Here is a 13,279-nt window from a genome sequence, read left to right as displayed (position 1 = left end):
AAAAGAAACTTTAACTCCTGAATATCCCAAATCACAGGATAGTCAAAAATAGTACTATAAAACAGTAAGTCTGATTTCCATTAAACTGTGCCACAGTGTGGCATTAAGCTTTAAAAAAAAAAAAAAAAAGGAAAATGTAGTTCATGTAACTTCCCACATTGGCTCCAAAAGTAGCCTAGACTTTTTTAAAATCTTAAATTCTCATCTTCAACATCAAATTGGTGACTCTTGGGCATAAGCTAACCTCTCCCTATTTTCTTTCCATAGGGAAGTTACTGCACCAAGAACCTACCTTCCCATTCTTCTCAAATAGTTTAAAAATACACTGAAGTTTGTATTTAAAAAGAGAGACCTATTTAATCAAACGCTTCAAAAACAAGAAAAATCTACATGGAAATGAAGTGTGATGGAAAAATAGCAGTGTGCATGGATCACATCTAATGGATATTTCTAAACAAGGGAAGACGCTGACATCCAGCAAATTTCAAGTAGCCACATATAGCTGAAGAACTTCCACAGGGAGAAGCACTTGTGATCCTCTGAACAATGGCCTTGGAGAAAGCTCCAGAATCCATGGCCACGGGCTATTTCCACAGTGAGACTTCTCAGAAGCATCATTAGGAGGACACATCAGCTTTTCTGCCTTCAGGGGTGGGAGGGAGGGGCGCCGAGCACCATCTTTCCTCTCTGGGAGCTGCAGCCTTACGGACAAGCTTCAAACCTGAGCTACTTCCAACTTCCAAGGGGAGAGGGGGAGCAGGGGAGCGTGGTTCCACCGCTTTCCTCTCGCACCAAGCGCAGCAGCTGGGCGGCCGTGGCAGTGAGGGGAGAGGCGGTTGGCGCTGCATGCGTGTTTACGTGTCTCGCATGGGTGTGGGAAGAAGAGACAGATTCTAATGAAAAGATGGAGGGGAGAGAGAAAGAAGGGTTGGGGAAGAGGGGAAGCACCACCTTTCTTTTCTCTGCTCTTCCTGGGGATCTGAAAAATCCTCCTAACGGGTCTTTCGGGCTCTTCCGGGCCTTTGAGGAGAGCGGCCGCGCCCGCCTCCGAAGAGTCTTGAGGCTGCTCTTGGCTGACGCTCGCGGTGGCCTCGGCCGCAGCGGGCTCCTCAGGCCCGGCGCCGCCGCCGGGCTCCGTGATGCTGAGGCCGCCGCCGCCATTTTGTGAGGAGGATTCAAGCTCCGGAAGCTCCTGTTTCATCTCCTCGTCGCCGCCGCCGCCACTTTCGCAGCTCGAGTCCGTCGGCGGGTAAGCTTCTGTCTCCGCAGCAGTCGCCATCGCGCCGGCGTGTGGAGGCCCGGGAAGCTTCTGCCAACAAGGTCGACTAGTGTTGGGGGGGAAGGGGCGGCGGGCCGGCTAGCCGCCTAGTTGCTCTCAGCCCACCCACCCCCTTCCCCCCGTGGCCGTGGGCCGCGCTACCGACCCAGGAGCCTCTCGCGGGCCCCAAAGCCAGCGCCCCAACCGTGCTATCAGACTCTAGGAGCTGCTCCTCGCTTTACAGTTCTTCGGCCAGCCCCCGCCACTAAACGTGCTAGCGTCTGAACCGGGAGGAGGCGGGGTCATACGGACCGCTCCACCAATGGGAGTGCGGCGCCCACCTCCGCGGGTGTTGGTCAGATGGCGCCGGGGGGCGGAGCCTCGGCACGCTGGAGCCCGCCAAAAGGGGCGACAGCAACGCCCTGCGAGTATCTCGACGCCAAAGCTGGCTGCGGGTTGGATGGACCTCCAGGGGAGCAGCTACTAATAGGACCACTCCTGGGCAGCGCAGCAGGCCAGGAAGACGGGCCGCCATCGCCGGTAGAGCAAGCTTCGTCTATTTCGGAAGAAGATTCCCTTCCTTGACTGCTCGAGTTTCACTGGACTCCAGCAGTGGTTGTGGGAATGATTCTGACATGCTTATTAAAAAGCCTGTAGAGATTAAAAAATGGACTGCAATACAAGACCCTCAAAACCTCGGGGAAAGGCACCCCGACTTCAACTAGGTGTCTTTCCCACTGGATCTGGATCTTGCATCTTTACAATTGATTATTTTAATCTGATCCCCTTTTATCTTAAAGAGTTAGAACGAGTGGTCGCTTCCAGCAGGCAGTCATACCTGGGATCCTTTGATATGACTTACTGGCCTCGTGTTTACAGGACTTGTTTCTGGTGAATCCGAGGGGAGGGTGTCTTTAATTTGGTGTCTTCAGTTTTCTATAGCTAGTGTATAGTAAAGAAAATATAAACATTTGCAGACACATTAAAAAATACACACCAAGTGGCACTGTAAATAGTTAAGTAGAAGGCCTTTTGAATAGTTTATGCTGACTAGGATGAAACTATCATCATGGGTTATCATGAGTACAGACAGTATTTACTGGGTGCTTTCTATATACCAGGTACTGGACAAAGCCAGTTATAGAACTTATCTCAATTGAATCCTCACAACAAATATAGGGTGATACGAAAGTACTGTATTTTGTTTTATTGTGCTTTGCTTGAGTGAGCTTCACAGATGTATTTTTTACAAATTGAAGGCCAGACCTTCCACCCACACAGAGATTACAACTGGCTTTATTGTGGTAGTCTGGAATTGAAGCTACAATATCTTTGAGCTCTGCTTGCCTGCATTATGCACAATTTAAAATAAATATTTCAAAACATTGAACAAATGAAGTTAACAAAAATCAGAATTTGAAGTCAGGTCTATTTAACTCCATCATAAAGTAATTACACTTGACTACTCCAAGACCTAATCATCACAGCAGCCCTGCTCTTTTATGCATTATGGATGAAGAAATGAAGATTGACATCTAATTCAGTCTCCTGGCAGCAGGATCAGGATTGGAACCCGAATCTCTATTCTCAAACTCCAGCTGTCTCCAAAGGAGTTGACTAACCAAACCTATGATTACAACAAAACTCTAGACTTTGCCATGTGATTACTACTTAAAGAACATCACCAAAGCCAACATGACAGTTGGGATTCCTATGTCCTATGATAAATATCATCCTTGTTTAACAGCCTACATGGAAAAGCTAAATCATGATTTGCCCAGCCTATTTGAATCAGTAAGAGTAAATGGAAGGACAGTTGGTGTGAAACAATTATTCCTTTTAGTAAATAATTTGTGTAAAAACACTTTTAAATATTGATGGAAACATTATGGGCTATGTTCAGACAATGTGCTCATTATTTTAAGTTAAAAGGAACCTTTTAATTTGGGGGGAAGAGGGGCTTTATTTGATTTAAAAGAGGCTACAGAAGATAAGAAATAAATGTTGAAGTCTCCAAACAACTTTGTTTTTTGTTGATTGCTTAATAGCATTTCTGAAAGCTAATTTTTATTAAATTAAAAGGTAAATAGGAACTAATTGCATACTGATGTCACTAGTCAACTAAGGCTATCCTCATTTGTTCAGCAACAGCCACCTTTACTTGAAAAGTAGAAATCCAAGGCTGTGCACAATAAGGCAAACACACCAATTGGTGGTAAAGAGTGCCTAAAACTAAGGCCAGAGAATGATTAGTTTCCCAGAGAGTGAGTCTTACACTTTGTGGGGATAAAAATATTTTTCCATTCCAAATCATTTGTTTAAAAAAAAAGTTTAGTGAATCAGCATTATATCTTACATACATTTAGATCGCTGCTGATTCTGACCCTTTTCTACCATTTTTTGTCCACTCCTTTTCCCTAAATTCCTCTTCAGTGTTTCCTTAGTCTGGCACACTTGCCAAGCCCATGCATTTTTCCCAGTGTGCTTCGCTCTTCTCACCACTGTCTTCCCATTAGTTCCTGTACTTCCTGTGGCTTAATTTCACTTCCTTGTATAAGCTTCTTTGATTACCTCCCTTCCATTCTAGGTTGGGTTTCCCTCTTTAGTGGTATAGAACCTTTGTTCCTTTCACTCAGACTACCTCCCACTTCCCTCAATCTGTAATTAGTTCCTTGTTTATGGAATTATTTAATTAAATCTATCTCTCCCACTAGACCCTATGCTCCACTTCATGGGCTGAGGAGTAATATCTGTGTTTACTTACCATAGTATTCCCAGGGCCTGGCACAGTATCTGAAACACAGTAGATGTTTCTAAATGTTTTGACTACTGAAGACAACAGTAGCTATCTGGTATTTTCCAGCAAGAAAATTGTTTATATAACCTGATTTGGGTTTACAGATTAAGTATTTTCTGGTGTATCTTGCTTTAAGCAAATCAAATCCATTATATGGAAATCTGGCTTTACCCAAAGTATAAATTAGGGTATATCTGTCAACTCCCTTTAAATCATGAGTCCCCAACCTTCAGGCCTCAGACTAGTATCAGTCCCAGCCTCTAAGCAACTGGGCCACATAACAGTTGGTGAGCTTGAATGTAATGCACTTGAATCATTGCAACCCCCCAACCTCAGTCTTTGGAAAAATTGTTTTCCATGAAACTGGTCCCTGGTGCCAGAAAGGTTGAGGACTGTTGCTTTAAATGATTTATAAAAATTCAAAGTGCCTTTTACTGCATTTGAGAAGACAGGTGAATTTCATTTGTCAAATCCAAGACTTGTTGAAATCAAAAGGTTTTAACAACTGGAAGTGATTATTGTGTTATATCAGCTGGCTGACCAGTATAGACTGAGTTACAAAATCATTTGTACCACTGCCATTTCCACCTGAAGAAAGTCTCAGGTTTATACTGCACTAACTTTACATTGTGGTTTGTGGAGTTTTCTAAGAAGGAGGATGGTGCATAAAGAGGAAGAAAATACTCAAGAGGAAGTGGTTGGCACACTACAAAAGGGCAAACTGGTAAAATGTGTGAAAAAAATTCAAATTAAAAGTGTCTTAGGTTTTGTGTTTTTTATAGTAAAGGAGAGTAAAAGAAAGTTGTGTAGGAATTCATGTTTTCAGAAGAATAACACATCTCACCACTCAATTGGGAGGACTGAATAAATTGGTGGAAAAGGAGTAATAATACAAAAAGAACATTTGAATAATTCCTTACAATTTAACAAATGCTTTATTTATTCTCTCAGCAAATATTTCTTGGGACTCAATCTGCTACCAGATCCCAGGCTAGGCATCCGGAGATACAAGTGACAACAACCAGGCCGTCCTGACCCTGGGTTTATAGTCTAGGGATTCCCATTACCTGATTTAATCTTCACAGCAGTCGCCAGAGAAACATTACCATTTTGGCAGAGGAGGAAATGGTGGCTTAACTGTTTTGCTGAAAGAAATAACACCAATAAGTGATGGAACAGGATGCAGATATGCATCTACTTACTTCAATTTCAGGCCCTTGCAACTACATGGAATTCTATTTGCTTATAGTCCTCTGGGTCCTCTAGTTTGTTCATCAAGGCTCTCAAGAGAAATAAAAAATTATGAAGTTACAGCACCGTGCATTTCAAACACTCCTCTATGTATCATTTCTCTTCCCTTGTTTTGTCCCTCTATTCTTAGTGAGTAGGTAACTTCCAACCAGCTCCCTTATAAACACAAGTGTCTCCATTTTTATTTTTTCCTAATGGCACCTAATGATCTGTAGATGATTTCTGGACTGGCGGAAATGAGTGGCAAATCAGTCACTTCGTTTCCTTGACTGACTAATAACTGAACTTAGAATCTGCTTCCTTTTTACATGACCCTTTATTATTTGTTGCTTCATAGTACCAGAAAGGTACTCAGACTTTAACTTTGGACCTTTCCCCCCCCACCCCCCAGTGCATAAAGCCCTGGCTGGGTAATTCAGTTGGTTAGAGCATTGACCCCTTATAACCAAGGTTCCAGGTTCAGTCCCCATTCAGGGCTCACAGAAGAAGCAACCAAAGAATGGGTAAATAAGTAGAACAACAAATTGATATTTCTCTCTCAAATCAGTTTTTTAAAAAGTTAGATTATTGTTTGGCTTTAAATACCTATTTCAAATTTTTTTCTCCATATTATTCCCAAACATACACAGGAACGCATTTTCCCAAATTATTTTTCCACTTCATTTAAAAATACTCCTGGCTAGAAGAGCTATGCAAAAATAAACCCTTACAAAAATTACAACCTAGAGTATTAGCAACCCCCGCCCCCCCCACCCCTGTGGCTCTGAAAAGACAAGCAACTAATTTATTATTGTAAATTTTCTTCTAAGAAGTCTTTGGGGGAACCAGCCAAGTTTAAATAGGGTAATTGGTAGGTCTATTGTTACAAATCATAGAAACATAACACCAGACATTTATCTAATTAAAGAAAATATGGTGTTCAGTTTCATATTTAGAGGAATTCTACCTGTGTTTTTGCCATTCTCTTGAGAATCATATTCCCTGGGGACAGGATATGCTAATGATGTTAAAATATTCAGTTTTGCTTTATTTCTCAAAAACTCAAAATATATATTAAATATAAGATACTACTTATATATATTTCTTTAATAAAAATAGTATTAAAATATAACCCCATCAGTTCCTTTAGAAGATGTTTATCCGTATCCCTAACAGAAGAATGTGCTGCTGCTTTCTTTAAATGTAAATGAACTCTTCACTCTCCTAATCATTGTGCATTCATAGTCTTATTACCCTTAGTTGAGTTTCTGCTTCCTGTAAATATAATAAGCAATGTAAGAAGTTTAATATTGTTAAAATTTTCCAAGTATGTTATACTTAAAGTATAAATAAGTATGAAATGCTATTTCTATTAAAAGAATATTAGAATTAGATTCTTGCAGAATTGCACATAAGAGAAGTTTTCCCAAATATTTAAGCTTCAGAAATTATTCAAACAAAATTCCACATCCCTATATCCTACCTAAAGGGTTCTGAAATAGAGTCAAATTGCAAGTTTTATGTGCTTAAAAAAAAAAAAACCACATAGTAACATACAAATCTTTCTCAGTGTCAAGCAACCTCCAACCACAGCCTATCTCAAATAACCTAGTCCCCTAGCCATGTGGCTCAGTTGACTGGAGCGTCACCCTGTAAACCAAATGGCCATGGGTTTGATTCCCTGTCAGGGCACATGCCTGTGTTGCGGGTTCCATCCCTAGTCAGGGCACATGTGAGAGGCAAACAACTGATGTTTCTCTCTCACATCACCACCTTGATGTTTCTCTCCCTGTCTCTCCCTCCCTTCCCTTCTCTCTACGATCAATAAGCTTGTCCAAAGTAATCTAGGAAATTTGTAAGACAGGGGAATGCCTCATGCCCTCCCACTGGGACACTGATAACTTGGAGATTACCACACTGATGTTATTGGCACTCATTTACTAAACTTGACTACTTAGCAATTAGTTATTGATCAATTTGTGCTTGCCAGGAACTGTATCTGGTTCACGGGATTAAACATAGACATATTTCAGCCCTGGCTGGTGTAGCTCAGTGGATTGGGTGCAGGCCTGTGAAACACACGATCTCGGTTCGATTACCAGCCAGGGCACATGCCTGGGTTGCAGGCCAGTTCCCAGCAGGGGACTCACGAGAGGCAACCATACACTGGTATTTCTCTCCTTCTCTTCCTCTCTAAAGATAAATAAATTTAAAATCTTTAAAAAATAAAATAAATAAACAGATATACTTCCTGCTCAAAAAGACACTCAAGCAAGAGAGACTATCCAGAGAAACTCAATGAGTTAGCAAAGGCCAGAGACAGGAAGTCCAAGTGGCAGGGAGCAAGATAGTAATCTAGGTAGAGAGGACAATAAGGGAAAAAGGAATAAAGATACCTGTGAGAAGCAAAAAGATTTATGCAGCAGGGAAGCACAGTTGGTGGCTATGGTATACAGGGTTGGGCAGGAAGTAGAGAGGCAGGCTGAGCTGAATCACAGACCCTCATGTGCTATGGTAAGGCATTTAGACCTAATCTTGAAGGCAAGAGTTAAGAATGTAAAGACTTTAGGTAGACATTTTTTTTCTTTTTAAACAAACAAAAAAAATGTGTGTGTTTTTTTCCTTTTGTCTTATAATCTGCCTTTAACTTTCAAGTGCGGACCTATATTGCTGAAATAAGGTATACAAATATGTGATGGGTTTAGAAGATGGTAGGAAGATTGTTCAAATATGTGCAAATTGACATTTTCATTCAAGTATATTATTGTAGAGATTTCTAATGGGTCACCAGCTTAAAATATCACCTTTAAAATAGTGAGAAATATATAGCTGTTATTTTGTGCCTATCTTCTCTAAGAACTTTTTAAAATATAATTTATTAATTATGCTATTACAGTTGTCCCATTTCCCACCCTTCATTCCTCCTCCACCCTGCACATCATCTCCCACCCACATTCCATCTCTTTAGTTCATGTCCATGTGTCTTAAGTTCTTTAGCTTCTACATTTCCCATACTATTCTTGCCCTCCCCCCATCTATTTTCTACCTACCATTTATGCTACTCATTCTCTGTACCGTTTTCCCTCTCTCCTCCTCCCACTCGCCTGTTGCTAACCCTCCATGTGATCTCCGTTTCTGTGTTTCTTTCTGTTCCTGTGCTAGTTGTTTGCTCAGTTTGTTTTTGTTTTTGTTTTAGGTGTGGTTGTTAATAATTGTGAGTTCGCTGTCATTTTACTGTACATGTTTTTTATCTTCTTTTTCTTAGGTAAGTCCCTTTAACATTTCATATAAAAGGGCTTGGTGATGATGAACTCCTTGAACTTGACCTTATCTGAGAAGCTCTTTATCTGCCCTTCCAGTCTAAATGAAAGCTTTGCTGGATAGAACAATCTTGGATGTAGGTCCTTGCCTTTCATGACTTGGAATACTTCTTTCCAGCCCCTTCTTGCCTGTAAGGTCTCTTTTGAGAAATCAGCTGACAGTATAATGGGAACTCCTCTGTAGGTGACTCTCTCCTTCTCTCTTGGTGCTTCTAGGATTCTCTCCTTCATTTTAATCTTGGTTAATGTAATTATGATGGGCCTCGGTGTGTTCCTTCTTGGGTCCAACTTCTTTGTGAGTCTCTGAGCTTCCTGGACTTCCTGGAAGTCTATTTCCTTTGCCAGATTGGGGAAGTTCTCCTTTGTTATTTGTTCAAATAATGCTTCCACTTGTTGCTCTTCCTCTTCCCCTTCTGGTATCCCCATAATTTGGATGTTGGAACATTTAAAGATGTCCTGGAGGTTCCTTAGCCTCTCCTCACTTTTTTGAATTCTTGTTTCTTACTTCTTTTCTGTCTGGTAGTTTCTTTCTTCCTTCTGGTCCACCCCATTGATGTGAGTCCCAGTTTTCTTCCCATCACTATTGGTCCCCTGTGCATTTTCCTTCATTTCACTTAGCGTAGCCTTCATTTTTTCATCTGATTTGTGACCAAATTCAACCAATTCTGTGAGCATCCTGATCACCAGTGCTTTGAACTAACTGTACATCTGATATGTTGGTTATCTCTTTGTTGCTTAGTTGTATTTGCTGTGGAGTTTTGATCTGTTCTTTCATTTGGGCCATTTTTTTCCTCTTGTCACACCTGTTACATAGTGAGGGGCAGAGCCTTGGGTGTTCACCAGGGCAAGGCAACTCCCATGACTGGGTTGTGACTCTGTATATTGGGGGCAGGGTCCAAGAGGGAATAATGGCACTTGCTCTGCTCTGTCACATTTCAGTCACTTCCGCCACTTCCCCCAAGCAAACTGGGCCTTTCTGGTGCTGATTCCCATGTGGGTTGGCTTGTATACATTTTAGGACCCATAGGGTCCTTCTAATGAACTCTCCTGTGAGGCTGGGAGTCTCTCCTTGCGCCTCAACCCCCACAGGTGTTTTCACTTGGTGTTTTGAGGCTTTATTTACCAGCGCTGGGACCCTTTGTTGCGTAATCTGTCTTGCTCCCCAGTTATATGCATGCGAATGTGGGACCACCCGGTCAGCCAGCCACCTTGAGCACAGTGCCTCGCTTCACAGTCACCACCTTGCTGGGTCTGCCCTTTGCCATCCTGTGTCTGGAGTCTGTCAGCCACTGCCTGCGCACCCAGGGTCCACCCGCTGCCATCTTGCATGCCCAGGTTGCCTGCATGCTCAGTGCCACCACTTTTTGTGCTGCGACCCCTACCCACTCGGCTGCCGGACTCTGCCCCGCCTGCCGGTCTGGATGAATGTGTTTATTTATCTCCTTGGTTGTCTGACTTCCACACAATTCAATTTTCTGTCAGTTCTGGTTGTTATTTTGTTTCTAATTCGTTGTTGTCCTTATTTTGGTTGTGTGAGGAGGCACACTGTGTCTACCTATGCCTCCATCTTGGCCAGAAGTCTAAGAACTTTTTTAAATGGTCATGGCTCCATCTCCATTGGTGGTAGCTAGCTGCTGTCACTGTAACAAGTTTTAACCAGACAAGCTTTTGCAGCCATCCATCCATTCAGTCCATCTCATTTCTCACTACGTTTCTTACATAGGTGAGTAGGTTCTTGTTAATAAAATTCACTGTTGTACAAAAGACATCACAGAGCAAGGATGGTATGTGATCAGCCACTTTTTCGCCAACAGCATGGTCAGCATGGTCTGTATCAGCATGGTCTTCTCCCCCTCCCTGTCTTTAGGATAAGTCTACTTCAGTGCAGGAGCAAGGCACTCCACTGAGTCTGTTTATTAAATTGCAAGCTTGGGCACAGTCTTACAGCAGTGTCATGTGTGAGGAAAGCAAGTATCAGAGAAGGAATGCACATGCCCCTTACAAATAAAATTTTCTCACAAAACGAAATGTCTTACTACTAAGGAAGTAGCAGTTTTCCTGTTTAAAAACCAGACAGCATAGGAGGGTTTGGATTAAAGTTGGGTATTCAAACAGTGGGAAAATCAAGCCTTAGAACATGTCTAACTTTTTTCAACTTCATTTCCTTTCATTAGAGTCAAGGAAAACCATAGACAAATAAAGGTCTGGAGATGACTTAAGGGTCCATGTCATTCAGTTTCCAAAATCAGGTAACTAAAGACACCTTTTCTCTTTCCAAAAAGTCAAGGTTTTAATAAAAATTTTAAGGTGGTGGAGTGCATTCTGTGGGGAATGTCTGCTAATAATCTTATATTTTCATTTTCTAGCCATACCCCTCAGTTCATCCATGCCTAAGAAGCTGCATCCGAAGAGGACAAATTTTCCTAGGCATAAAAGATGAAAAAACAAACTTAAAAATTCAAGTTTAGTGGTTGCCTTTTCTAGGGATACAGTCAGAATACAAGTAATAACAAAATCAAATCTCTTAGGTAGTGCCCAAATAAACCAGGGAGTGTATACATTTAGAAATAGTGCTGCACTGTCTGTTGTTCTAGGGTTCCATTTATACATGTTGAAACCAGGAAAATAGAATAGGGAATAAGATAGGGACTGCCTTAAAGAGACTTGGCCTGGAGGAACAAGGAACTTAGAGCAGAAACCACAAGGAAGTTAAGAAAAAACATAGAATGCGGAGAAAGCGGAACAACAAAGCCAATGGGGCTGAACAAGCAGATTACCACCTGTTCAACTGTCTAGGTTTAAAATTTTCCATTACCCAAAACCCAGTAAGCTTAGGTCCTGCTCTCACCACTCAAGTAGCCAATAGCTAACAGCCACATTTGCTTCTATACAATGCTTGCCTGCTCGCGTCGATAAAAAGACTTAGCTGTAAGCGCTCGGTGCGACTCTGGTTTGCAGCTCTTATGAGCACCGTGTCTCCAGACACTCTGAGGGTTCACCCCTGCACAGGTTAAAACCTTGGCCAATAAATAACATTTCTGAATCCTGAAAGTTTCTGACAATTTGTTTCTCGCATTGGTGGATGCAACAATACATATAATGGTAAATTTGGAGTCCATATCACACATATTACCGTTACAGTAATACTCTTGTTACTATGAACATGACATTCTGGAGAAGCGATGAAGTATTGATACATATTTCCTTGTTACCAAAACAAAAATAAAAGTGAAAATACTTTAGGTAGAGGCTGACTCAGATGTGCATTATAGACAGATCATTCCGGTTTTGTTACAGAAGGTGGGTTTTAGAGCTATAACATGGAGGCCAAGACTGATTAGGAGACTGTTAGAAAAACCTAGGTAAGAAATGGCTTAGTACTTTACCATTCTTGGTCATTGTCAGCCCAATAGAAACCAAGAATGTGTTACAGCATGAGAGAATTTCAAAGGGAAGAAGGAGAGAGATGGGAGAAATTAAAAATAGCTACTGAAGAAAGCTATTGTTGTCCTCCTTACCACCACATTCCTGTTTTTAATGTGTCAGCAGTAGAATTTTCTGAAAGGACCAAGTAGCAAACCATAAAATGATGTTGCCAGGTGTTTTAAAATAAACCATGTAAAGAATAAAAATGCTTTTAATTCATATATTGGATACAGAGACTTGAAATAGTTCACAATGTCCAACCTCGCAATATACTCCCCTGTAAAACATTATATTTTTCCTATTGGAATTGTTTAAAGACTGTATGATTTGAGATGGTGTGATGGAGCACAATGTATATGAGCAGATCATGAGAAGATTGAAAGGCTAAAGTTTTTTCTTTTTTATTTATTAGTGGATTTATTGAGTAACAATAAGCCAACTCATAGTGAAACAAATTATTTCCTTGAATATAAGCAGTTTATTGTCTAAAAAATATCCAATTAGCAAAGATGTATGAACTCAGTATACTTGGGGGATACACTGGCTTTTAATATGTATTGCCAGCTAAACATTATTAGGAAAAAAAGAGGTACAAAACAAAATTTCTCTTCATAACTTCACCTAGCCAATAGCCCTCCTTCTGATTTGGCTCTATTTTTGGTGACATTAATCAAGCAGACTCCAAACTTCATGGTCAATTCTGACCTTTTCCACTTTGTGATTTTTTTAATCCACTAAGTCACCAGTGAATTCCTTCAAAGTACATGTAATTCATCACTTTCTGTCTGTTATCACAGTGAATGGCTTAAGATTTTCTTTTTCTGCTCCAAAACTAGATTCAGGCAGTATCTGCTGTGTCAAAATTGGCTCTGTAACTTTTAAGTGCACGGTATTGTTTTTATTGATAAAAAAAAGTTTAAATGTGTTTAGAAGATAAAATTTAAATCAGACACTTGCAGAATGTCTGAGACACCTCCTTGAAACTTAAGGTTCTTAGAAGAGACTCTAAGACTGGACTAATGAATATACTAAATTTGACACAATCTTTTTTTTTTGGCCAAAAACCAGACCCTCAGGGGCATGTACACAAGCAGTACAGCAGAGGGCACCAAAACTTCACTAACCACCTTTTTAACCTCTAGCAGCTTTTCTATATCTAACAATATTTTGTTTTTATTTATTATTTTTAATATATTTTATTCATTATGCTATTATATTTGTCCCATTTTTCTCCCCTTTATTCCCTTC

General features: G+C 40.9%; 2 protein-coding genes and 1 pseudogene across 6 annotated transcripts in view; 1 reads left to right on the top strand and 2 right to left on the bottom strand.

The window, feature by feature from the left end:
* Positions 1 to 643, top strand: part of CCDC66 (coiled-coil domain containing 66) — a 119,988-nt gene extending 119,345 nt beyond the window's left edge. Inside the window, exon 17 of the mRNA XM_053669335.1 lies at positions 268 to 643. Coding sequence (XP_053525310.1) covers positions 268 to 318 — 51 coding nt within the window. The 3' untranslated portion in view covers positions 319 to 643. The remainder of the gene's footprint in view (positions 1 to 267) is intronic.
* Positions 1 to 1,556, bottom strand: part of TASOR (transcription activation suppressor) — a 50,622-nt gene extending 49,066 nt beyond the window's left edge. For all 5 annotated transcript variants that reach the window (XM_037132098.2, XM_037132099.2, XM_037132101.2 and 2 more), the window contains exon 1: positions 952 to 1,556. In XM_037132098.2, coding sequence (XP_036987993.2) covers positions 952 to 1,279 — 328 coding nt within the window. In that variant the 5' untranslated portion in view covers positions 1,280 to 1,556. The remainder of the gene's footprint in view (positions 1 to 951) is intronic.
* An 8,735-nt stretch (positions 1,557 to 10,291) lies between these two features.
* LOC119039369 (BH3-interacting domain death agonist-like) lies at positions 10,292 to 11,804 on the bottom strand (annotated as a pseudogene).
* Positions 11,805 to 13,279: the final 1,475 nt, after the last annotated feature.

This window comes from Artibeus jamaicensis, unplaced genomic scaffold (assembly GCF_021234435.1).
Source record: "Artibeus jamaicensis isolate MK-2021 breed Jamaican fruit bat unplaced genomic scaffold, CSHL_Jam_final contig_519, whole genome shotgun sequence".
Taxonomy (NCBI): Eukaryota; Metazoa; Chordata; class Mammalia; order Chiroptera; family Phyllostomidae; genus Artibeus; species Artibeus jamaicensis.
This window is presented reverse-complemented; position numbering and strand designations above follow the sequence as displayed.